The 25,951-nt window shown below is 38.7% G+C and overlaps 1 protein-coding gene across 3 annotated transcripts in view; it reads right to left on the bottom strand.

Annotated features, from left to right (window-relative positions):
* The window catches only part of LOC125075078 (histone-lysine N-methyltransferase SETDB1-B), a 30,207-nt gene that overhangs the window by 1,800 nt on the left and 2,456 nt on the right, over window positions 1-25,951 (bottom strand). For 2 of the 3 annotated variants that reach the window (XM_047686672.1, XM_047686671.1), the window contains exons 2-33: window positions 25,604-25,752; window positions 24,378-24,440; window positions 23,309-23,432; window positions 22,249-22,374; window positions 20,491-20,639; window positions 20,224-20,298; window positions 19,726-19,798; window positions 19,430-19,641; window positions 18,563-18,717; window positions 17,768-17,883; window positions 17,028-17,167; window positions 16,573-16,605; window positions 15,824-15,925; window positions 15,339-15,383; window positions 14,437-14,610; window positions 13,785-13,905; window positions 12,942-13,038; window positions 11,960-12,159; window positions 11,702-11,886; window positions 11,522-11,626; window positions 10,910-11,014; window positions 10,490-10,635; window positions 10,131-10,326; window positions 8,503-8,670; window positions 7,817-7,953; window positions 6,803-6,866; window positions 6,247-6,360; window positions 5,237-5,353; window positions 2,303-2,442; window positions 1,727-1,875; window positions 532-598; window positions 66-150 (exon numbers count right to left, since the gene is read on the bottom strand). In XM_047686672.1, the coding sequence (XP_047542628.1) occupies window positions 66-150; window positions 532-598; window positions 1,727-1,875; window positions 2,303-2,442; window positions 5,237-5,353; window positions 6,247-6,360; window positions 6,803-6,866; window positions 7,817-7,953; window positions 8,503-8,670; window positions 10,131-10,326; window positions 10,490-10,635; window positions 10,910-11,014; window positions 11,522-11,626; window positions 11,702-11,886; window positions 11,960-12,159; window positions 12,942-13,038; window positions 13,785-13,905; window positions 14,437-14,610; window positions 15,339-15,383; window positions 15,824-15,925; window positions 16,573-16,605; window positions 17,028-17,167; window positions 17,768-17,883; window positions 18,563-18,717; window positions 19,430-19,641; window positions 19,726-19,798; window positions 20,224-20,298; window positions 20,491-20,639; window positions 22,249-22,374; window positions 23,309-23,432; window positions 24,378-24,440; window positions 25,604-25,752 (3,932 nt within the window). The remainder of the gene's footprint in view (window positions 1-65; window positions 151-531; window positions 599-1,726; window positions 1,876-2,302; window positions 2,443-5,236; window positions 5,354-6,246; window positions 6,361-6,802; window positions 6,867-7,816; window positions 7,954-8,502; window positions 8,671-10,130; window positions 10,327-10,489; window positions 10,636-10,909; window positions 11,015-11,521; window positions 11,627-11,701; window positions 11,887-11,959; window positions 12,160-12,941; window positions 13,039-13,784; window positions 13,906-14,436; window positions 14,611-15,338; window positions 15,384-15,823; window positions 15,926-16,572; window positions 16,606-17,027; window positions 17,168-17,767; window positions 17,884-18,562; window positions 18,718-19,429; window positions 19,642-19,725; window positions 19,799-20,223; window positions 20,299-20,490; window positions 20,640-22,248; window positions 22,375-23,308; window positions 23,433-24,377; window positions 24,441-25,603; window positions 25,753-25,951) is intronic. The other variant, XM_047686674.1, reaches the window with a different exon arrangement.

Genomic DNA, 25,951 nt, shown 5'->3' with positions numbered 1-25,951 from the left:
ATGTCGGTGGTGACCATTTACCATCAGGTGGCCCATTGGCCAGTCTACCTAGTTATTTAACTTACATTAAGATATCTCCCAATGTTGCCCTGAACCTTCGCGTCCATGATGTAACACGCCTCGTCTTCTCCGAACAGCGTACGGACTGATCTGAAAACCAGTTGTTAGAAATTTAAAGATCACTCCTTCGTAGATGAGCCGAGTCACGTGGTTATATTAACCACCACGCTGTTCTTGTACAGATTATATATGAAACGTGCAGGTTTCCTCACGATATCATCCCTGACCGATGAGCAAGAGATGAATAAAGAGAAGATTCAATTAATTTCTTGTAACGTCTTTGGACCAAATTTACTGGCCTCACCTGGAATTTAAATCCATAACCTCATAGTCTATAAGCTAGCCAATAAATCAAAGAAGCAGTCATTAATATATTAAAGCAGTCACCCTATCATATTAGTCATTGGTTAAACCCCCCCCCCCCATTAAAAGCTTACAATCAGAGCTAAAAAGTAACATAAAAACCCGTACCTGTATTTAGATACAAATTCGTTCGCACCCATACCAGCGGCCGCCGTGAAACACGATGGCTCTCTCACTGCAACAGAAACAAAATATTTATTCAATATAGAAGGATGACATTTACTTATTCATTATCAAGAAAAATCTACTATGAGTTCGAAAAGTAAAAACTCAGACCTGAAAAGAACCGCTGAATGGAACTTAGCGGGACTTTTGTTTATATATATATGTGGAATGTAGCTTAATTAGATGCACAACACGGTAATATTCACATTAACTTTATTTTATATTTAGAGAACTACATACATCTTTCCTTTAACCAATCTTAGTGTCAGACTCAAAAACAACTGAAAGATCTTCCTGACGTTGAAAGTTGTCAGTCTATAGGAAATAATCTACTTAAAAAATTAACAAGAATAATAAAACAATTTCAAACTTATAACTTGCACATGTATATATTTAACAATTGTTTTAATAATGTAAGCATTTTTTTAGCATTAGCAGCCCGTAAATGTCCCACTGCTGGGATAAAGGCCTATTTTCCATTTGAGGAGAAGGTTTGGAGCATATTCCACCACGCTGCTCCAATGCGGGTTTGCGGAATACACATGTGGTTGAATTTCGTTGAAATTAGACACATGCAGGTTTCCTCACGATGTTTTCCTTCACCGCCGAGCACGAGATGAATTATAAACACAAATTAAGCACATGAAATTTCAGTGGTGCCTGCCTGGGTTTGAACCCGAAATCATCGGTTAAGATGCACGCGTTCTAACCACTGGACCATCTCGGCTCGCATAAATAATGTAATTTTCAATTTTTCAATTTGAAACAGTCAGAAGGCGACCATTGCATTCCCAAGGCGTGTTATCATCTAGGAAGTCATTAGTTAAACACCTAATATTATTTAAGACGCAACAGCTCCTTGATTTTTTTTTAAATTATTAGGGATTCTATTGCAAAAGCCTAAACATGGCTCCACAAAAGAATTACTAAGCCTGTGTGATTATAAGAATGTTCATATCAAAGTTCGTTCCGCGAAACGAGCTCCCTAGAAATCGTTAATACGCGTGACCTTCATAAGCCAAATCACGTCTTAGGATCATTTATCTAGTTCGATTCAACCAATGAGGTGAGAGTATTTTGTTCCATAGGAATTTGACAGGTCGAATGGACTATAGGGTAAATTTTTATGACATCGTACCTTCTTCATCATCACTGATGGTGATGCACTCCTCATCTGGATTCGCTTCCTTTTCTTCCTTTATGTCCTTTTTATCGCCTTCCTTTTGATTCGCCTCCTCTTTTTGCTTCTCTTTCTCTTTCTTGGATTCCCTTTTTCGTAAACGTTTACTGAAATATATAAAATTAAACTTAATGGCTTAAAAGAATTGGAAAATCAATAATCAGTATGTTCTATTTATAATAGTTAGGCGGAATGGCAGATAGGACATCTGATCACTGTTAACCAACACACTGTTGGAAACTGAGATGTTATGTCCCTTGTGCCTGTTACACTGGCTCACTCACCCTTCAAACCGGAACACAACATTACTGAGTATTGCTGCTTGGCGGCAGAATATCTGATGAGTGGGTGGTACCTACTCAGACGGGTTCGCACAAAACCAAGACTGTCTTTATGACTTATTTGATAGCTCTTATATTAGACATAAAGACACTGCTATATAGGGTATAAATTATATAGATTTCATATCATATTCTATATTAATAAGCTGCACCCGAGCGAAGCCGGGGCTGATCGCTAGCAGTCTAAACTCACTTGAACTCAGCGAGGCCGAGACCAATATGCCCCGGCTCGAAGTCGTCGTCTTCTAGATCTGTCTTGTTGTTACTCGTCTCTTCGTCTGAAGACTGTTCATCTTCCTCGGTTTCTTCCGAGGCTTTTGATTCTAGTTCCTTCTGTTTTACAATTAAAGTTAATACGTTAGTAACGTATCCAGGTGGGTAGGAACAGGGTGGGTAATAACAGTGCTACCATTCACCACCATCGTCGTCGTGTTGATTTTTAAGTCTTTTGTTGGTAATCTAATTTTTGGCGATAAAAGTAAATATAGCCAAATAGAGCCGAGAACGCGTGTCTCTTAACCGATGAGTTCGGGTTCAAACCCAGGCAGGCACCACTAAATTTTCATGTGCTTAATTTGTGTTTATAATTCATATCGTGCTCGGCTGTGAACTAAAACATCGTGAGTAAACCTGCATGTATCTAATTTCAACGAAATTCTGCCACATGTGTATTCCACCAACTTGCATTGGAGCAGCGTGATGGAATATGCTCCAAACCTTCTCCTCAAAGGGAGAGGAGGCCTTAGCCCAGCAGTGAGAAATTTAAAGGCTTCATTCAGAATGAAAAATGATGAAAAGTTCCTAAAAATTGAACCGATAAGAAACAATATCGGTTAAATTGTAACTTAAATTTACTACTGTGCTGATAGAGATTAACTAAGTTAGTCATTGTAAGCTGGTGATCAGGTGGTGATCAGTGGTGTTAGTATAGATAGCAACAGTGTGCGAGCAAGAGGTGAATATAATACCCGGCACGAATCTTGACTCTGCGCAGTAACAAAAAATAGATGTCGTTTGAGGTGCGGTCTGAGGCGAGGAGCGCGTTACTATAGCAAACAAGGCCGCCATTACTAGTAACCATAGCAACGGGTGGATGCGTGGCCCCGCGCAGTGCCACCGCGTCTCCCGTCGCCCGCGCATGTTCCTGTGTTGTCTTAGTGTACGCTCATTAAAATAAGTGATATTATTATATAACGGTTTTATTGTGTAAAATTGTGTTTGATTATTAACTTTGTTTTTGTATTGTTGATTTTGTGGGTTGTTTCTTTTGTTATTATAGTAAGATTTTAACGAAGTATACTAAAATGCCAAGAAAAAATAATATAGTTCTAAAAAGACAAGCTCGGAAAATGATTTACGATGTTTACTGTTTTTTAAAAAACGAAGCTAATGGCAGAAGTGATACTCAAATTAAAGAGAGAACAGCTGAAGCAACAAAAACCTCTCTATGCACTGTTCGGAGAATCGTAAAAGAAGCTGAGCAGTCAGAATTTCTCACAGTATTCCGGACGCCTGGAAAAAAACATGCTAGATCGAAACCTGTAACTGGTATAGACAATTTCGATCAAGGAGTTATCAAAAGATGCATTCATAATTTTCATTTAACAAATAATGAAATCCCAACAGTTACGAAACTTCTGACAAAACTGCGATCGGATATAAATTATCAAGGATCTGAACGGAGTCTTCGACGCATCTTAAAGGATCTAGGCTTTAAATGGAAAGCAACAGAAAATAATAGAAAAGTTCTTATTGAGAAAACCAGTATAAGATTACAGCGAATCAAATATTTAGAAGCAATACAAAAGTACAGACATGAAGGAAGGCCCATAATTTATACTGACGAATCGTATGTCCACGCTTCGCACACAAGTTCCAAGGCGTGGACGGACGGTTCAAAAAAAGGTTTAAAAAAACCGATATCCAAAGGTCAACGGGTAGTTATGGTACATGCAGGGTCTGAAGCCGGTTTTATACCAAATGGTTTATTAATGTTTAAATCCGGAGCCAAAACGGGCGACTATCACGACGACATGAATTATGAAAATTATTCCAAATGGTTAACTTCACAATTAATACCAAACCTACCACCGAGATCCGTCGTGGTAGTAGACAATGCATCCTACCATAATACACAATATAATTTGGCCCCAAATTCAAACTCCAAGAAATGCGACATGCAAGCCTGGCTGACTGAAAAAGGAATTTCGTTTGATCCAACAATGTACAAGCCACAGTTGTACGAACTAATAAAAACGAACAAAGAAAATTTAAAAAATTATAATATCGATAGATTATTAGCACAACACAATCATAGTGTCCTTCGCTTGCCACCCTATCATCCGGATCTGAACCCCATTGAAATGGCGTGGGCCGCAATCAAAGGTTACGTTAGCAGCAAAAACGTAGCGTGGAACGTCACACGCGTTATGGAACTGGTGAAACAGAAGGTAGATGCCATGGGATCAAGTGAGTGGCAAAAGTTATGTTCAAAAGTAAGGTCTATTGAAGACGACTATTGCAAAAGCGACCATGTAGTGGACCAGTTGACAGACCAACTTGTTATTCAAGTGGGAGATTCAGATAGCAGCTGTAGTAGCGATTGGGAAGTCTTTGATGATGACGAACCCGGTCCGAGCACCAGTACCAACCCCAGTACCAATCCAAGAACTTCGACTTCATTTGCTGATTTTGAGGGTTTCACGCCGTTGAGTGATAGTGATTAATTTATTTTCTAATAATATTTCTAAATTTTATTTTTATTTCTTTTTATTTATTTATTGATACAATAATTACTAAATATACAATAATTAACCCGTTGTGTTTTATTACGTACCTACCCTTTAATATATTAAATATTTATTTTAAGCTTTTTAGATAGTACGTGATTTTCGCAAGGACTGTACCTGCGCAGAGGACGCCATGTTAGGTCAAGTTTCGTGCCGGGTAGTATACTATCTGTTACTTGAATGTGGAGTAATTTTATGTAACAAGTAATAATAATAATTTATATAACAAGTAATTAATTAAACCCATAGTTATACACAGACAAAATTAAAACATTTTATTGAAAGTAAATTACATTAAAATAGCTTGATTTGTGGTTTGCCTGAAGTGTTTATCTAACCTTATCGAGCTTCTTGATGCTCTCCGGTATATCTTCCTCGTAGCCCTCTTTCATCTGCTCCACGACCTCGATGTAGTCCAACTCGGCCAGATACTCGTCCCCCTCGTTGAGACCGTCCTACACAAACGGATATATGTATTATTCGTGAATTCATTTAAAGGCAATTAGACCTCATAGTACTGAGAAAAAAGCAGTGGATATAGTAAAGTATACTTATAACGCGAATTGTTCAAACCGTGTATATAATAGTAATAATAAATACTAGAACAAGGCTAAGATGGCCCAGCAGAAAGAACGCCTGCATTGCAACCGATGATTGCGTGTTCTAATACTAGGCCACCACTACACTTGACATATGTGGTTAAATTTACTTATAATTCATTTCGTGTTCGGTAGTAAATAAAAGCATCGTGAGGACCTGCATGTGTCGTTGTAAGAGCGTGGTGGAATAAGCTCCAAATCTTCTCCTCAAGGGGAGAGGTCTTTGCCCAACTGTGGGACAATTATTGGCCGCTACTTTCCACCGTTGATAAAACGTTTTTTTACTTTAAAAATTAAAAAAAAAACTCAACTAAACCAATGGATAGATTTATAGCCAGTGTCACTCAGGATGTAAGGATTCTCATGTAAATCCAAATCTGTTCAGGCTTTTAAAAGTGATGGTTAAACAAAACAACAACAACATAGGAAAACAAGAAACAACAAGGGTTTTTATGAACCCTGAAAACATTACACTCCTTTTTGTACGGTTGTGTAAAAAGGCATTATATTGTTGCGTTCTCGTCAAAAAGGCAATCATATCCATATAAAATGTCACCTGTCTGTGTATCTTTTCACACAAAAAGACAAGCTTTAAAAAAATAAACTTAAAAAATATAATATAATTTGTACTTTGTTGCTGTCTCTACTATTAGTAGTCTCACGCACACAAAGACATCTTGTACGTACGAGCGTCAGTAATAATTTAACGTGGATATACTTTTTTTTTAATTAAAAAAAATAAAATTTACCAAGTTCGCCGTCGCATCTGTGAGCAGATTTCCCGCGTACACGCAAAGGAATGACCCCTTGGGCACGTCGTTGAGGGCTCTTATACCCCATCCTCGGTTCAGAGTTTTGAATACCTGAAATAAGGATATTTGTTTAATAGATCCGATGTACCCGACTATCAAATAAATACATGCTAGAGTAATTACTTTAAATAAACATTGTTTCTCATTTAAAATTAATTTTGATGCCGAGACACCAGTCAAAATTCAGGCAAGAAAAGTTTACACGCGCGTTATTTGTGTTTATAATTAATTCCGTGCTCGGCACATCTTGCAAGAACTTCTGGGTATCGCCAACTTATCATTTATTCTACCTCCTTCATTAGGTTTGAGGGGTGAGTGAGCCAGTTCACAAGATTAGTGGCGTATTGGTTCTCTAGGAATTGGTTAAAATTTCTTACAGCCCCAATGTCTATGTGTAGTTGTGACCACATACCATCAGTTGACTCGAAAAAAAAAAACATTTACTGTAAATAATTGGAGCTAAAGTTAATACTTAAATTTTAAGTTTACTTACCTGTAACTTAAGCTGTAGCGGGTGCTGCGCGACGCGATTTAGACACGTGTGTTTACATTTACACCTGAAAAGTTATCACGACGTGATATACATTTAATAAGTCTATATAGCTTAGCAGTATACGAGTCATCTTGATATGTACAAGTTGCAGGTTCGACCTTTACCAATGTAACATGGACCGTGTGTGAAAAATTGTTAAGGTTTTTATGAAAGATTTTTACGGCTTACATTAAAGTGAACCGGCAGAAATCGCCACGAAAGGAAAACACGTAACGACTCCCCCCCTCCAGACAATCTTTCCCTCTCTTCCTCTCTTCATCTCTGTCTCTTTCTATTTTATATGGTTTTAAATAATAATAATCACCTATTTCAGACTATACGCCCATTTTGGTTACTAACAATTTCCTTAGTCTATAGTTAGTACTCGTATAATAAATAAAAATGGAAGGTAAGACTGTTTACAATCACTGCTGACGCCATTCCGTTTGAATTGCGCAACAGTAATTGATGTTAATATTATTTGTCGTAATATTTTAATTCACACGGATATTCAATAAAAAAATATTTCTTGTCATACGCTAATAATTTATTACAGTGTCTGAAAATTCATACTTAATATATAAAAGCGAAAACGTTCGTTCCAGCAAGTGTCCCACGACAACTTATTTTTTATGAAATTATTTTAAAATGATATTTATTAAGGGTGCAACTGTTAATAAAGAAATGGTCTGCACTTTTAAATTTTAACAGCTTTCGTTAGTGTTTCTGTGGGTTTGGACTTTACTTCACGACACAATTAACCCCATCATTCATCACCCCCCCCCCCCTCCCCTAAAACGAGATCTACCCTTTAGTAAAGAGAGAGAACTAGAAAAGTATTATATTAGGAACGGTATTAGAAAAAGACACAAGAAAACACTAGATAAAGTAAAGGAAGGAGAAAATTACTTTTAAAATTAAGAGCTAGCCCCTGATCATGACAGTTGACCTTGAAATAATCATGAGTATTCTCACCTGGAGTTGCATTCATAAATGCCCGACGGCAAGGGCTCCGGCAGCCTCTTGTACACGTAGCCAACATTATCGCCTTCCAGACCGATCGTTCTAGCACCTTCTAGAGTCATCTTCCAGCAAGCGCACTTTGTTTTATCCTGAAATTAAATCCATAGTTATTAAGGCAGTTATAATTGATAATTTTCTTCCCTTAAAGGAAAAACAATATATTTTCTCCTTTTTTTTTAATTTCATCTACACAAGTACCCCTACCAAAGGGGTAAATATCGTCTATCACGGAGCCCGTCTGGGTACCAACCATTCACCAGTTTACTGTACTGTACTGTTGTGATCCATCTACAGACACCATCAAGTGGTACATTGGCAATGTAAAGAATAGTAAATATTTCTTACAGCGCCAATGTCTATGGTCGGTGGTGACTCCACTTACCATCAGGGGGCGTTTCCCGCGTTCCAGGTCAAATATCGCATGACAATATTTTGTTTTATTTTCTGTTTTATATGTATGGAAGTAACTTTTGTGTGTTACTAGCTCTCCGTCCCGGCTTTACATGGGTAGAATAAGGGTATACATGCACCGTTGATATAGAGACAATTTTATTCTATTATTTTTTTATTTCCGACAATTTTAATTATCAAATAAATGGAAGTGACAAAAATCAGGTGTAGGGCCGAAGGTTCCTCACCTCGCAGTCGTCGTCGCAGTCGCAGCCGCACAGGAAGTCGGGGTCGAGGTTGAGCGGCACGCCCGCCGTGGGGGTCCGCTCCGTGTTGTACGAGCAGAACTCCGGCAGAGACTCGTCGTAGTAGTTCACGCACGGGACCGGCACGTTCTCCTTGCCGTGCGACAGGTCCTACGTCACGGTTCGTAATTAACTTACATTCAACTCTAATCAGACGGAACAAGAGCTTAATTGATAAATTTCGTCAAGGTCACAGCAATAATATGATTGTTTACATCGAATTAAACCGAGATAGCCCAGTGGTTAGAACGCGTGCATCTTAACCGATGATATCGTGTTCAAACACAGGCAAGAACCCTGAATTTCATGTGCTTAATTTGTGTTTATAATTCATCTCGTGCTCAGCGGTGAACGAAAACATCGTGAGGGAACCTGTATGTGTCTAATTTCAATGAAATTCTGCCACATGTGTATTCCACCAAATTTGCAACACTAAGATTTCTTCTTCGCAAAGATACAACGCATAGACATCAATTTAATTGGTAAGGCACTCAGCTCTGAAGCTCCTGCCGGTTCTCTTTGGTAGAATCAACCAGAGTCAACTTTGAATTTATTTTATTCTTGTAAAACGTCAAATAAATATATAAAATTACTTGAAATATCCCAAAAAAATTAATCAAATACTATAAACTAACATTTCGACAAATATATTGGCAATTTTTATTTTGTACACACGCGGTAAACAATTAAACTAATACTAATATTGGAAACGATCAAAGTAGTTTTATATTTGGTGGTAGGGCTCTGTGCAAGCCCGTCTGGGCAGGCATCGCCCACTCATCAGATATTCTACCACCAAACAGCAGTACTCAGTATTGTTGCGTTCCGGTTTGAAGGGTGAGTTAGCCAGTGTAACTACAGGCACAAGGGACATAACATCTTCCTTCCCAAGGTTGGTGGCACATTGGCGATGTAAGGAATGGTTAAAATTTCATACTGCGCCATTGTCTATGGGCGGTGGCGGCCACTTACCATCAGCTGGCCCATGTTTGTCGCCAATCCATACTATTAAAAAAAACAATCAAATTACAAAAATTGCCAACAAGTTAAGTGGAAGTTAGAGACAATATGAATAATTTCTTTAAAAAAAATACCTCGGATATCTGAAAGACATGAGGGAAGAGAAACGTATCAATAGTTCACGGATCCAACGGCTGAACACTTGTCACGTGACGTGCACAGTGCACAGGCACGTGATCCGATACGCCAGGCGTTATTCAGTACACTATCAACTTTTTGTACCCCTGGGGGGCTCGACGGAGTACATTTTAGAATTGTCGAAGCGATTTTCAATCAAAAAGCACGTGATAAATCTTCTGACCGAGAATTGACAATCGTTATTGTATGCCCACTGTTCCTGCCGTTAGTTTGGTGGCCACGACGCTTTAATGCCAGTTGAAATCACCAACAAAGAATAATAGAGAAATCAGAGATCACACGACGGTCTCGAGTGACGCACACGGGGAGAGCGCTCAGCGAGTGTTGGTGTTTTCACAAGTTCCATGTGTGAATATCGCCTGGCGACGGCCTCGGGTGGGGCAGGGGTTAGGGGGCGAGGGGGAGGCGCGCACCTTCTTGCCGACGAAGCACTTGTTGAGCACGAACTCGGCCAGGCAGTGCGTGGCGGGCGAGAAGTCGAACAGGTCGACGGGCATGTCGGAGCGCACGGCGCGCAGGTAGGCGTGCAGCTCGCGCACGTCGCGCGTGCGGCGCCCGCACGGCGACACGTACAGCACGCAGCGCTGCCCCTTCCAGCGCACCACCTGCCTGCGGGCACACCGGACTCGTGGAGATGTATACACTGCCTGTGTACGTGGCGGCTTCATTCTAATGTCCACTTGAATGAAGTATATTATGATTTTGATATATCAACTCATCAATCTTAGAACACTCTTTATTCCATAGTTACTTCGATGTTCTAGTGATTTACCTTTCCCAGCCGCTCAGCAGCGGTTTCGCCAAAGGGTTGTAGGTTCGGAGATCCTTGAGTGCCAGGACGTCTGTCCTCTTGCATTTCGGCGAGCATGTATGCGGTACCATTTTGTAAGGTTTCACCGCGTTCTTTGGCGTGTAATACTGTAAAAAAAGGCGTTTTAACTCAACACTCAAAAATTTCAAAGTGTAAATGCATACTATATAAAAAAACAAAAAAGCTTTAAAATAATTCTTAGTATGACGTCACAGCAAATTGTTAGAAAAAACTTCACAAGCATAATACGGCGTCGTATCTTAAGTACGTGTTTTAAATACATTTTCATTTAACTTCTCACTTCACTTCACTTCTCTCCAGAGAAGCTCGTTTTAAGCTTCGTTTCTTATAGTTTATTCGACATAAGTCTTAAGATCTTACCACCACTCTGCTGGTGACGTTGTCGAGGTTGTCTGCGCTGGGCGGCAGCGGTGTCTGCACGGTGGTGGTCGACTTTTTTGCGACCGCACGCTGACGACGCATCTCCTGCGAACGATATTGTATCTTATTGCTAAGGAATTAAAGTAAGGTTTAATAAAGGTAAGCTAGCAAAGTGCCTCGTCTTAAAACCCAGACGAGACAGACTTACATCATTGCGTGCTTAATTGTGTTTATAATTCATTTCGTGCGCGGCGGTAAATGAAAACATCCTGAGGAAACCTTTTTTTGTCGGTAGAAATAATGTCACATGTGCCCATGTCGAACAAGACTTAGCCCAGCGATGGAAAATGTTACTGTTTTTTATATAATAGTAAACTAAATTTGATGCGGACAGAATCGTGAGTAACTTCTAGTAATAACAATATCATAGCATTTCAAGCATCCCTACGGATATGCATCTCACTGTTTGGGATGTCCTGAGCTAGAATCTGTTTGAGTAGGTCTTTGCATCCCATTTTGCGCACGTGCGCACGGCCTCTTACGCGTCACTTACGTGTCTGAATTAAAAACAACAGAGAATGAACTCGGTTTTATTATAGTACACAAACGAACCTCATTCTGTTGCTGCGGCCGCTGCTGCTGCTGCTGCGGAGACTGCGGCTCGGCCTTGCCGGTTTGCTCATCCGATCGCGTGTACTCCACGTACGGCATGTTCGTCTGCAACAGACGGACAGTTATAGCGACGGCGACGACGCGAGGGGGCCTCGGGGGCCGGGGGGCCGTGGCACTGACCCGGGGCTGCGGCTGCGCGCGCGGCACGGCGCGGGGGCGGTGGCGCTCGGCCGCCTGCAGCTCGAGGTAGAGCGGCGCCAGGCGGGTGGAGCCGCGGTAGATCCACTCGCGGCGGTCGCGGCGCAGGAACTGCACCTCCACCAGCGACGCGTCCACGCGCACCACGCGCGACGACCACCACTTGCCTGGCGACGCGACCGTTCGGTGACCACTCGGTGGGAGGACATATTACGTGTGCGGTGACGGACGATGGCTCACCCCTCCACTCGGTCTTGAGGTTCTGGCCGGCGTGCAGGCGCACCATGGGTCGCTCGGGGTAGGCGAACAGGTACTGGCGCACGAACTCGCGCGAGTAGGGGTGCACCTCCTCCCACACGAAGCACGAGCACTCGCACACGAGGCGCGTCTGTGCGTGCTGGGCGTACTGCGCGTAGCCGTCGTCGAAGAAGATCAGGTAGCTGCGCAGGGTGGCGTGCGTGTTAAAGTGGACAAGTAGTTAAGTAGAATAGTGTTGCATTATAAATAAAGATATATTAACCTTAACTCATTCCTGAATTGGAATACGCTTTATATATTGGTAAACATTTTTTTTTTTTTAAATAGTCGAAACTGTGCACACATCATTACAGGACATGGTTATCCTGATTCGATAATAGAGTACGTTTTATAACAAATTTCAAATAAGTTAACTCAAATCGACCCTCTCGGTCTGGGTACCACCCACTCATCATATATTCTACCTCCAAAGGTTGGTGGCGCATAGGTGATGTAAGGAATGGTTAATATTTCTTACAGCGACTTTGTCTATGGGCGGTGGTGACCACTTACCATCAAGTGGCCCATATGCCAGTACACCAAATAATGCCATAAAAAAAAATACAAACTTATCACGTTAAGGTTATGTAAAGTGCAATGTCGTCTCCTTGAGCTAATTGGTCTCCACCACACATATCTATGTGAAGCGCACAGACATAACTGGCTTAGTACATCACCATTATGGACTACACGTACACCTTAAAAACATAGATTACAAACACGAGCTCCCTTCTTACCCTTAGCTAATAGTACCCTACAATGCCTTCGAATAACAATGTTGGGTACATCAATGGCACACATACAACACGCCATAAAAATCATATACAACTATCTGGCAAATTTATTTCGGACACGCTCCAACATTATTCTGTTATCGTACTGTGATCGGTGAACAGCCTCAGTCCGGCGAATTAACAATACTCACCGATAAGAATTAACGGGATTCGGTATTTCGGCTACGATTCCAGAATAATAAGTCTCACGCTTATTCGTGTCCTTGAAAAGTGCTATAACACGACGGCCTGAAACAAATATTAACATTTATTGAATTAACATTAACAGCCTGTAAATTTCCCACTGCAAGGCTAAGGCCTCCTCTCCCTTTGAGGAGAACGTTTTGAGCATATCCCACCACGCTGCTCCAATGCGGGTACACATGTGGCAGAATTTCGTTGAAATTGGACACATGCAGTTTTCCTCACGATGTTTTCCTTCATCGCTGAGCACGAGATAAATTATAACCATAAATTAAGCACATGATTGATAATTCAGTCGTGCTCACCTGGGTTGGAACCCGAAATCATCGGTTAAGATGCGTTCTAACCACTGGGCCATCTCGGCTCATAAGCGGACGAGCTGAGCAATACTTTAGAGTTAGGGATGTATTTCGAACGACTTCGGGACTATTTACATCGTTTTTGCTTTCGAGAAATCCAGCAGCAGCCAGGAGTCTGGAAGCTGGTAGATACACTCTTGGACCTTGCTAACACATAAGGTAGTTGGTCCCAAACTCCAGCCGTGTTGAAATAGCGATCACACATGAACGCACTATAATGCGTCACCCAGCGGTCAAAATGGATCAAGACGATATTGTCACCCTTCTAGATAAACATCATTATAATTCATAATAATTCTTATGATAAATTATTATCGAAAACTGAACGATATAATCAGGGTTTTGTTCAAGTCGAATTGGACACCAAAATATTTTCCCTTGATCTTTAAAATATTTTCTCTTTCAGAAGAAGTCAATTTTTTTTTTACTAACCAATGGTCATTCGCACATCAGGCGGCTCGTAGTACGCGAGACATCTCGCTGGCAAGATCTTGTACAGATTCTTCGTCACCTTGTGTTCAAATTTAACACGACATAGTGTGAACGTTGAATTCTAGAATAAGATTCGAATATATTAACTTACAATTATACAAGATTATATGGAAGTTAACTGTTTTCCAGTCAGTCTACCTAAATTATATAAATTAAAAAAAAAAGGTTCTTCTTAAATGTTATTTTTTTTTAAATTAATTATTAAACCAAAGTATTATTGTGATTTTCAAATTCGTAATGCTCTCTGGGAAATCAATAAAAGGTACTATACATTCAAGATTATTTAAACCAATAATTCAGGGATCCACCTAAAATTACACAAAATTTCATCAAAATTAGTCCAGCCGTTTATACGTGTATACGTACTGAGAATTATTTATATACAATATTCGTTTTCCGCGACTTCGCTCGCGTTTTAGGGATTGGTCAGTAGATGTTAGTCAGTGTCAATGTCCTTCCTAGGAGTTCAAGTTTGTTTCATACAAAATTTCATCAAATTCGATTCCGTAATTCGACCGTGAAAGAGCAACAGACAGACAGACAAAGATTTTCAAATTTATAATATGTATATACTTATAAGTATTAAACTCACAGCTGGCTTCGGTAATATGTCAACGATCTTCGCTTTGAGCCAGGAACCGAAGGCGTTCTTCATGGCGTACACTGCCATGCCGGCTTTGAGGGGCGTCATCGTGATTTCTCCCGGCGGGGGGAGGTCCTTTGGCGCCGATTCCGCCGACAACTTTACGACGGACACGTCCGTATTCTGAAAACAATTTATTTATAAATAAAGAGACGTTTTTCGTAATGCCTTAATGGACAAACCAACTAAACCAAAATACATAAAACTTATATTAGAAGACACAGCGCGTTTCGGAGAAGTTTTTAGTATATAATATTGTCACATAAGTTTCATCCGCTTTAAATATATAGTATTGACAGTACAAGCGTTAACTTTTATTAATAACTACATGCTGTAATAATTACTTATATGAGGAATACAAAAACAGTTCTCATTCTAGATTGGTGTTGATGGTACCGTTGCAATCAGCAAATTATCTACCACCATTTGAATGGTGATTGAACCAGAGTAAGTACAGAACAAAGGGACATATATTTCTTACAGTTAATGTAGCCTGTGGTTAAATTTAAATATTAAGTTAGTTATATGTGGGAATGTTGGGTCTGTGATTGGGAGGTACAATGTGAGAGAGGGGGTATAATAGTGTAATGATGACAGAGACAGCATGACAGAGAATTATGTACGTGTGAGCGAGAGGGAGAATAAGAAGACACAAAGGCGGCACGATGTATTTAAGTAACGTACTCTTTCGTAAATTTAGTAATAAATTGTGGATATTTCGTGGTTTCTTTGAACCCTACATCCCACATATATAAGTCGCCCCGAGTCGATGACGTACGCGTCCTGCGCAGTCGCAGTACGCAGTCTTCTCTAGATTCTAACAGAAGGGCTGTTGTATACTTTATACTCACATCGTCCTCTGCTTTTTCGCTCGCCACTGTTATATTCTTCGATTCCTAAAACAGAAAAAAAACAAATATTTAATCTGTATTAAATAATTTTATAGAAAGCATTCGTCGGTTGCAATATCGACTCCAGTAATGAAATTATTCGGATGTTTTTTGTGTTAAATTAAGAGCTGGGATGACCTAGTGTTTAGAACACGTATATCATAACCGATAATTTCGGGTTCAAACCCAGGCAAGCACCGCTGAATTTTCAAGTGCTTAATTTGTGTTTATAATTCATCTCGTGGCGGTGAAGGAAAACATCGTGAGGAAACCTGCATGTGTCTGATTTCAACCAAATTGTGCCACATGCGAATCCACCAACCAGCATTGGAGCAGTGTGGAACATGCTCTTAACCTTCTCCTCAAAAAGAGAGGACGCCTTAGCCCAGCAGTGGGAAATTTACAGACTGTACGTGTACAAGCTGTGAATATTGTTAAATATATACCTCGCTACTTTTTTCATCTAACGGCGCATACCCCAGCGGTATAGCGGGACGCTTGGCCGGGACCTCTTTGGACGGCGAACGAGGTCGTTTCAGAGGTGTCGGCTGTAAATAAAAATAAATACACATTCACACAGCTGTAATCGTTGATCTGTCATAATCTATCTCTGTCACTCGCGTTGAAATATATTGCCATCGCATTCGCACACGTGCTGTGGACGTCATCAGAGATTTTTAAACCTATTACCTTAAACAATAAGGTTTACATTGATGTGCACGTGATATCGCGTTAGTTTTCAAATTACTGTGTATACATCATATGATATTTAGTAATTAGTTAGTTATTACACGACATTGTTCTACTGAGGTTTTGTTATGGCTGACCTTACCTTCACCATCAAAGCGTCAACACGAGATCAATTTATTTAAACAATAATATCACGTGAAAACTTCTGGACTCACGGTATTTTTATTTATACGATATTACCCTACTATTGAGGCCATTTGATGGTAAGTGATCACCACCACTCATAGACATTGGCGCCGTAAGAAATATCAACTATTCCTAACATCGCAGCGCCAGCAAACTTTGGAACTAAGTTACATCGTTTGTGCCTGAACACTGACTGACGCTTCAAACAAACCTGATAGAGCATATCAGTAGGTGGTACCTACTTAGGTGGGCTGGCACAAAGTCCACTAACCAAATACATATCTGATAAGTGAATCATCTTTATAAATACAATACGTACCTCTGTCGTTGGGGAGGGTTCCACGCATGAATACTGAAACGATATCAAATACATATAAATACATTTAATACTAAATATTTACAACAGTAGTGATTTTTTGGGTAAAAGGTTCTCGTGAGAGATAATACGGATATCATTCTAGAATGTTGATCAAATCTGGTGTATTTAGAAGACAAATTGTTCAAATTCAAGATCTTTACTGTGTAGAGATATTCTGTAAGAAACTCGATACTCACCGCAGAAAACGAGCGTCAAATGTCAGAATATGATGCGTCATTATAACCGTAAGTCAGTTGTCAACATTTCACCAGTGAGATACAAAGTGAATTTTAAGAGAATGGCAATACTGAATCTCGAGCTTTAAAAGCTCCGTAAAATCCTACCAAAGCTATCAGCGAATTTGATTTAAAAATAAAAGTTTCCAGAGTTATTTTCAATATAATTATAATACTCACCGAGCAGTTCGGCATATCGTATATGACAAAAGGCGGCAGTTCCCGGATATCCGGCTCGAAGGTCGCGTAGAGCTCGTTCCGGAGCTGATCCGTCGCTACCTGACATTCATTGAGGAGTTCGTCGATTTCCTCGCTTTCCTCTGTAAATAATTATAAATACTTAAATTCCGGTCTCGGTGGTTAACACCCGCTCATCAGAATCTACCTCAAAACAACACGCCTTGTTAATCTGCTGGGTTGCTTTAAGATCGCTGACCAGAAGACCAAGAGTCAACCCTCAGATCTGGCCATTAAAAAATTGGGGTTTTCTATAAGAAACTATCTGAGTGGAAATTGATAGTCCACACGTTATGAAAATTTACGTGCTTCGGGATACACTTCAGGTACGTCGCTTACCATACCATCGGATTATGAGTGAGGAAATACAGAGTGTCTCTTGAGATCAGGAGGACGTCACACTCAAACCTTCATTTTGAAAACGAATCAAATTAAACTCAATATTGTTGAATAGACGTAGTCGTTATAAATGACGTAGTCGTTATAAATGACGTAGTCGTTATAAATGACGTAGTCGTTATAAATGACGTAGTCGTTATAAATGACGTAGTCGTTATAAATGACGTAGTCGTTATAAATGACGTAGTCGTTATAAATGACGTAGTCGTTATAAATGACGTAGTCGTTATAAATGACGCAGTCGTTATAAATGACGTAGTCCTTAGGTATAAAACAGAACTCACTTTGCAGTTTTTCCATTTCTTTCTGCAACGTGTTCTGCGTGTCCGTCAAACGTTCGTCCATTTTGAATTTCTCCCACGTCTCGTTTAACATCAACGCGAGCTTCTCCTCCGCTATCCTGTTGATGAAATCAATGAATCGATAACATGTCAAAATCAGATTACGCACAAACTTTTGCTTTGTTATATCCTGTGTTTTCATTGACAATTACCAACCACATGCAATCTGTACAGCCCGTAAATGTCCCACTGCTGGACTAAGGCCTCCTCTCTCTTTGAGGAGGAGGTTAGGTGCATATTTCACCACGCGGCTCCAATGCGGGTTGGCGGATTTACAAGTGGCAGGATTTCGTTGAAATTTTACATAGGCATGTATCCTCAAGATGTTTTCCTTCACCGCCGAGCACGATATGAACTATAAACACAGTGGTGCCTGCCTGGGTTTTTGCCCGCAATCATCGGTTGAGATGTACTTGTTCTAACCACTAGGCCATCTCGGATCAATTTGTTGTTCAAGTTACTAAATACCTAAGTAATAATATTGTAATTGAAAAAAATATACATGTAGATTACAATCAAATCTATAGACGAAGTACTGTTACACAACGTTGAAGGAAAAGCGTAAGCACCACGAAATTCGCAGCGTTTATGACGTTTCGGTTGCAAACTATTCTGTATAAGCGATCTAGCGCTTTAGCTTTTAATGGTTTGATTAGATGACGTAAAGAGATTTATCGCTGCAGCAAAATTTAGTTCTACATCCATATCGTCGAACGTCTATCGCTGAAGGTAACTTACTTGGCGCCTTCTACTCCGATGATTTGCATGTGATCCTGGTCAAGTTCGGGTTCATCCTCAGACTCCGAGTCTGATATCTCGACCAACTCCTCGCCACTCTTGTTGATACCCAGTTCCAGGAGCGGAGTGAAATTCTTGATACCGTCTATCAGTTCCTGTGAGAAATCAAAATAAAATATTACTATATATTGGGTAGGTTTGTCACTGTTGCGTATTGGTTTGAAGTGTTTTTTTTTTTTGGAATGGACAATTGCTGTTGGCCAGTGGTCTCTACAGCGTCACCTTCACGAAATCTGCCGGATGTTGAGAGCCCACTGAAAGACGCCTCCAGTGAGGCCGGACCTTGGCTTAAGATGCCGTCGAGGTCTGGAGGGAGAACGTTGTGCGCTCAGAGACCCGTCATACGCCTAGGCGCGGACGGATAATGATAAACGAGGGACCTCGACCCCACCGGCGGGGTGTGTTTAGAGTGTATCCTATCGAGTCAGCGTAATTTGCAGAGTGAGTTAGCCAGTGTAAATAAAGGCACATGGAACATAACGGCAGCGCATTGGCAAATCAAATCAACTTCTTTATTCAACATAGAAGCATTACACTTACTTATTGATTGTCAAATTAAACACTACCACCGGTTCGGGAAAGAAAATACCCTGACCTGATAAGAACCGGCGTATTATTGTTAATTTGTAATTAATTGTACCTTTATTTATTACACTTAACTACTTACATCCACTTTAATTTTACTTCCAAATTTTCTATAGCTGAGTTATTAGCAAATCGCATGAAATACGTAAATCTAAGGTTTGTTTAACATTATTCCTACTTCGATTGGAATACTATGTATAGACTTCAAACGTCTCTCATCACCTGGTTGCGTTTCTCCACAGCATCAGAGCAGTTCTGGCACACGTAGCCGCGCTTCTTCTTGTCCGCGTCGAAGAAGTTAATCGCTTCGTTGTCTGCTATATAGAATTCAACGCCAGTTTCGCCCGGACATAACCTGTTGATGCATTTGAGTGGTTCGCTCTTCGTCTCTTCTTTGACATCCTGACTTTGTTCTGCTTGGGAACCCTCAGCAACTGTTGGATATAAAAATTAGATTAACTATTATGTTCTTTATATAAGTATTCATACATAAATGGGACTAAAATCTTCTAGGTTACCTTCTTGAGGTACGGTTTGTTCTTCTTCATCGGAATCTAGGGTGAAAACTTCTAAACCCATTGGCGCTTTCGGCTGGAAAAAAAATTATGTTACAAAATTTGTTGGTTTGTATGTAATAGGAAAACTCAGGATGTATTCACTGGTTTTCATTCACTCAAGATTCACTCAAGTTCATATACCATTGAGTGAGTCAACACATAAAAAGTAAATATCTAAAAATATCCCACTGGTAGACTGAGCTCCTCCATTTTTCAGGAGACGATTTAGAGTTCATTTCACCATTTTTCTCTAATTTTAATTGGATATATGGAATAATTTTTATCCAAAACGTGCATTGCGCTCACATATATCAGCACTGTGATATATCATACTCAAATAACATTCGTGACCGAATGAATGAACGAATTAACAATATTCCGTCAGTAGAATCAATCACTTATTACAAGTATTAATACAATATATAAAAAAAAAACTTAACATATGTTACTATTAGTTACCTTGCTTTCTTGACTAACTACGGTTGAATCTCCAAGGGGGGGTGTTTTCGTATCGTCTACTATATCTGGTGTCACCTGATAATGATATAAAAATATTTTTTAGCGGAAAGATACAGTGATAAAAAATGGTAGGGGTGTGCAATGTACATAGCAGATATAAATACATTACAATAAAATAATAATATCTTTAAAATAACTTTATATATAGATATATACACGTTTATTGTAGGTACTGTCCTTGTGAGTGTTAAACATAAGAATACTTACAGTTTTTGATGGTGACGTTTTCAGTCCACCGTCAAGAGTTTCCTCTTTAACTCCAATATTTGCGTCAACAGTTTTACTGCTGGACTCATCAGATTTAGTTGCGTCTTCTTCATGTATAGCTGCAGTTTCTTCCTTCATTTCTTTAACATCTTGAAACAGACATCAAAATATATAATTCATAAATCATATATGATATAATCAAACAATCACACAAGCCAAAACAAAATTTATAGATAAAATCACATACTGAAAAATAACTCTTGACTATCTATCTTTTATTATATGTATGTTTATAGATGGACGGACAAATGGGTCACCTGATGGTAAGTGCTCAAAATCACTCATAACCATTGGTGCTGCAAGAGTTATTAACCATTCTTTACATAGCCAATGCACAGCCAACCTTGGAAACCAAGACGTTATGTCCCTTGTGCCTGTAAGTACAGTAGCCCACTAAACCTTCAATCCGAAGCACAACACAAATCATAGCTGTTTGGTTGTAGAATCTGATGAGTAGGTGTAGTGATGTGGGTTTAAGTGTGGATCTGCAAAATGCGATTAACAGTAAGCAACCCTACGTGCCTTCCCCCCAACAGGACCCTTAACTACGACATTGATGTAACGCAAAAATCGACCACAGCTATATATATATAAATGGAAGGTAATATATATGTTTAAGATGAAAAGACTTCGAGACGATTTGAATGAACGCCATGCAAGTCGACACATATCATTTATTTTTATATGGCAATTTTTTCTATATTATTAACTTTGTCGCAACTCGCCGCAAGATGGCGCTTAAACGGCATTAGTACAAATTTAAACATTGCTCTACAGTGTGTGTATGTATGCAGGGCCGGAAATACCACATGGGTTTTTGGGCTTCAGTCCCGGGCCCCGTGGATTCCAGGCCCAACTAAGTCAAGACAAAGACAAAAATAGACAATAATGCGGAAGAATCCATAACTTCATTAAATTAAACAGGTCGTATGGTTTCAAGTCTACGTTCAGATATGTCTTAGGTGGGCTAAGAAGTGTTAGCCCAGGACCCTCTAAACTTACGGTCCGGCCCTGTATATATGTTCACAATAATTTGGATCTTTTTGAAAGAAACATTGACAATCATTGTAGAGATATGAGTTAGGTAAACTAACATCACCTAGTTTCCGACTTCGTTTCTTTAATAATACTCCACAGTTATTTTTAACTATCAGAAAATTTCAATCTCATGTCAAAAAAATATTTATAAATCAGACAGACTCAATACAAGAGTATATTAATAATTAAAAAGATTAGAGTATTTGTTGATATCCAGGCAGGATATATAAAAAAAATAATTTAACTTTACTGACATACTCTGTAATTAAAAATTATGGATAATAAATAAATAAATAAATAAATATTGGACAACATCACATACATTACTCTGATCCCAATGTAAGTAGCTAAAGCACTTGGGTTATGGAGAATCAGAAGTAACGACGGTACCACAAACACCCAGACCCAAGACAACGTAGAAAACTAATGAACTTTTCCTACATCGACTCGGCCGGGAATCGAACCCGGGACCTCGGGGAGACGTAACCGATGAACCAGTGAAAACCGATGTACACACTACTCGACCACATTCTGTTAAAATTTTTATATTCAATTCAACACTGTTACAGGAAAATTCAAAAGTGCTTTTATGACCCTACTTAGATAATGGTTTGATTTTATTACAAGCGTCAGTGAGCTGTTTCTATCAGAAGAGCTTACCGTCTTCCGAGGAGCTCTCTTCAAGGTCAACAATACTCATAAACGTCTCCTGTTTTACTATTTCCAAATTTTTAGATTTACTCGGAGATTTTTTCTCTTCTACAACATCATCCGATACAAGTGTATCTAAAATAATACACAAACTTTAAACTGGACATATGGTACATGATCCTAAACCTAGTCCAATCGTAGATTTGTTAATAAAATCAATTGTACACTACAAACAGTTCTTATTTAACTAAATCTTAATTAATTAAAGTTCTTATAAGAAATATGTCAAGATTCAAAACACATTTTTTCCACAAATCCAAAATCCATTTTTTTTTTCAAATCAAAAGTACATGTTTGATTGATCCATGGTTCTCTGATGGCACCCATACTAGGTAGTCTTGTATCGTGCCTATTTACAATTTAAAAGCTTTTGTTTAACGTTATCGTTTAATTTACTCGAACATTGGACAATCATGAATACCACAGATTATTAATTGTTTGTCTTTATAACATTCCAAAGGTCATTGACCTCTTAAAATCAGCTGTATCATTCTCAGCGTCCATTTTTTATTATTTTAAATATTAGACAGACTGACAAATGTGCCACCACAATGGTCAGTAGTGGTTACCACTCTTCATAGATCAATACTTTCAGAAATATAAACTATCCTTTAATTTTGAAACTAAGATGTTATGTCCTTAGTATTTATTGACTACTAGGCGGGTTAGATAAAAAAAAAATTGCTGTTTACGGACATAGTCTGTAATTAAAATATTGGAAAAGAGCAACTACTGAGTTTCTTCTCGGTCATTTTCAGTAGAATATACTTTCTTAACTACCTTTAAATTTAATTCAACTCTATAACAAGACATTCAAAAGTGCTTTTATGAGCCTACTTGAATAAAGAATACTTTGATTTTGTCATTACACTGGCTCACTCACTCTTGAAAGGGACCTCAACAGTACTAAGTTTCGTTTGGCAGTAGACTATATATGGTTGGAACCCAGATGGGCTTGTACGAAGCCCTACCACCAATTCTTGTTCATAATATCATAATAACCACTTACCTGTTGTTTTTAACAATAATTTTTTTAGTATAGTAGTCTCTCCATTCTCCAAATCGATTTCCACATCTGAAGTGTCTGACAGTTTCACCGTTTCGATATCCATCTCTTGGTTTTGTTTTTTATCCTGTAATTAATATACTATTAATATAAAATTTAATTATACATAAGCGTCAATAGCGCCACCTAGCGATGAAAATGTCGATCGATCCTGACCCCTTGCACTATTGTAGTCCCCACTCCTGGCACAAGCTTAACGCCTGATTTGACTTTTGAGTGTACTAGCAATTCCTTAAAAGTAGGTGATTGATATTATGATTTTTTTTTATCAAATATATATGTCACCTGGCAACATTTAGAGACGTTTTACTGGATCTTTTATGTAGGCATTTAATTGGTAAAGAAGCATTGCGCTTTTGTACAACGATTATAATAATATATAAGAGTATAAAAATTTACTTTTACTAATATCTTGGTGGTAGGGCATTGCGCAACCCTTCTGAGTATGTACCACTCACTCATTATATATTCCACTGGGAAAAGCAATACTGAGTATTATTGTGTTTCAATTTAAAAAAATAGTGTTACTGGCACACAATACATCTTAGTTCCCCCGGCTGGTGGCACATTGATATTATGTAAGGAAAAGTTAATAATTCTTACAGCGTCAATGTTTCTTGTGGTGGTGACCACTTACCATCTGGTGGTACATTTGATCGTCCCCCAAACAATTATTATATACTATAACTTGTGTTTGCCGTTGCTTTCTTTGGAAATGACTGCTGTGTCCGAAATTCGTCAGTCCTAACTCCAGTAAATTTAATATATAAAGCTTATATCTTGTTACATATTAAGAAAACTTACGGCTATTTCTAAGTGTAGTGTAAATAATTAATTTTAATCTACCGGTTCGGAATGTAGAATCAAAGTAAACAACATCTCAACAATTCTTGTAAGAGTACTTTCAAATTATATTTTGATTTTGACACATAGTTTGCCCAACATCAGAAACCAATCCCGGGACGCTTAAAGCCGCGAAAGAAGCTTTTGACGGGTTATTTGGGATACTTACATCATTTTCTAACTGCGATTCAACATCATTTCCATTAGTTTCCTGCAAATCCGTAGTTTTAGTCTGAAAATTGAAAACAAATAACATTTTCAGACATTTTTTCTGCTTCATAACTTTGTTGTTTCATAAATTCAAATCATTTGTAAAAAATACATTGGTAAAGAAGGCATATTATTCGATACAAGATTATATAGATGATAAAAGGACGTGGAGTTAATGCTCGTTGACTACCAGGTAGGAGACATAACATACATACATAATTGTATTTAATTAACATGACTGTATTTTCAGATGTTTAAAAAGAGTAACTACTGAGTTTATTGCCGGTTCTTCTCGGTAGACTCTACACTCCGAACCGGTGGTAACTTCACTTAATATAGTTTGTTAAATGACGATTCAAAAGTGCTCGTAAAGGCCTACTTGAATAAAGTAAATTTTGATTCGATTTGCTTCGGATTTCGATCTTTCTGCTATAATTTTCGTGCATGTCTCCAAACAGTCAGGATTGGTGATCACATGTGGCAAAATTTTATCCAACTCTCGCAAAGAAGTTATCGACTAAGTTTTATATTAATTACCTTGTGAATTTAGGTACATTTGGGTGCTAGGCACATTACTATGCTAGCGGACCCAGCCACGCGTTGCTATGTCTACGTTATAAGTTAAATTATATTGTTTAATGTTTATCCAAAACCCATCTCTGAGACGCTGAGATTAATCGTTCAAGCGGCGAGTTTGAAGGATTGAGTTTGGTGAGTTCATAGAACACTCGAGGAAAGAAAAGATTATCTCATTTATTTTAGGTACTTTCTTTACCGAAATCGGGGTAGATTATTTTGTATAAGATTTAAGTTTTCTCGGTATTGAAATACTTGGGCTCATATTAATGTATGTTGAAATTATTTCTACGATCAAATTTGTCATTACTAAAACTATTATTAAATTAAAAAAATCTACCGTCCACCCTTCTCTAAACATATCCAGTAGTTATTGCTTGATACGATAACAATATACAAAATTCGACTTCGTTTCATCTTGTGCTGAGATGATTGTCAAAACAAAGTATCTTTATTGTACACCAATAAAATACACATGAATTATATCAAAGAAAGACGTACAAGAGGCCCGCCTGCCCGTATCGCTAACACAGCGATCTCTTCCAGACAACCTTAAGATAGAGGAAAAACGAGAAGCAAGAAGGTTGATAATAGGTAAAACAAACTTACATCATCAATTTCCATATTATCATTTTTCTCAACTTCCGAAGTCACGTCAGCAGCAGTAAAGTCAGGTTGCAGATCTTTTTGCACTTCAGACTCCGAATGCTGAGCGTTTGAATCTTCAGAATGCTCTGCGGTCATTTGATTGCTGCTTTCTGAAATTAGAAGTTATCATTTAAAAAAAAAGTTCAATATGTGAAAAAAATAACACTTTTAAGACGATTGCTTGTAAGACAATAAAAAAGTATTACTTAAAATTAATAGACCTTAAATTAGGTTTTACTTTAGTAGTAACTAATAGGGTTCAATGATATTTATTTTGTCTGGCACATTGGGTGAGTAAGCCAGTAAAAC

Source organism: Vanessa atalanta, chromosome 29, assembly GCF_905147765.1.
Source record: "Vanessa atalanta chromosome 29, ilVanAtal1.2, whole genome shotgun sequence".
Classification (NCBI taxonomy): Eukaryota; Metazoa; Arthropoda; class Insecta; order Lepidoptera; family Nymphalidae; genus Vanessa; species Vanessa atalanta.
Note: the sequence above shows the minus strand (reverse complement) of the source record. Positions and strands in the feature narration are given on the sequence as shown.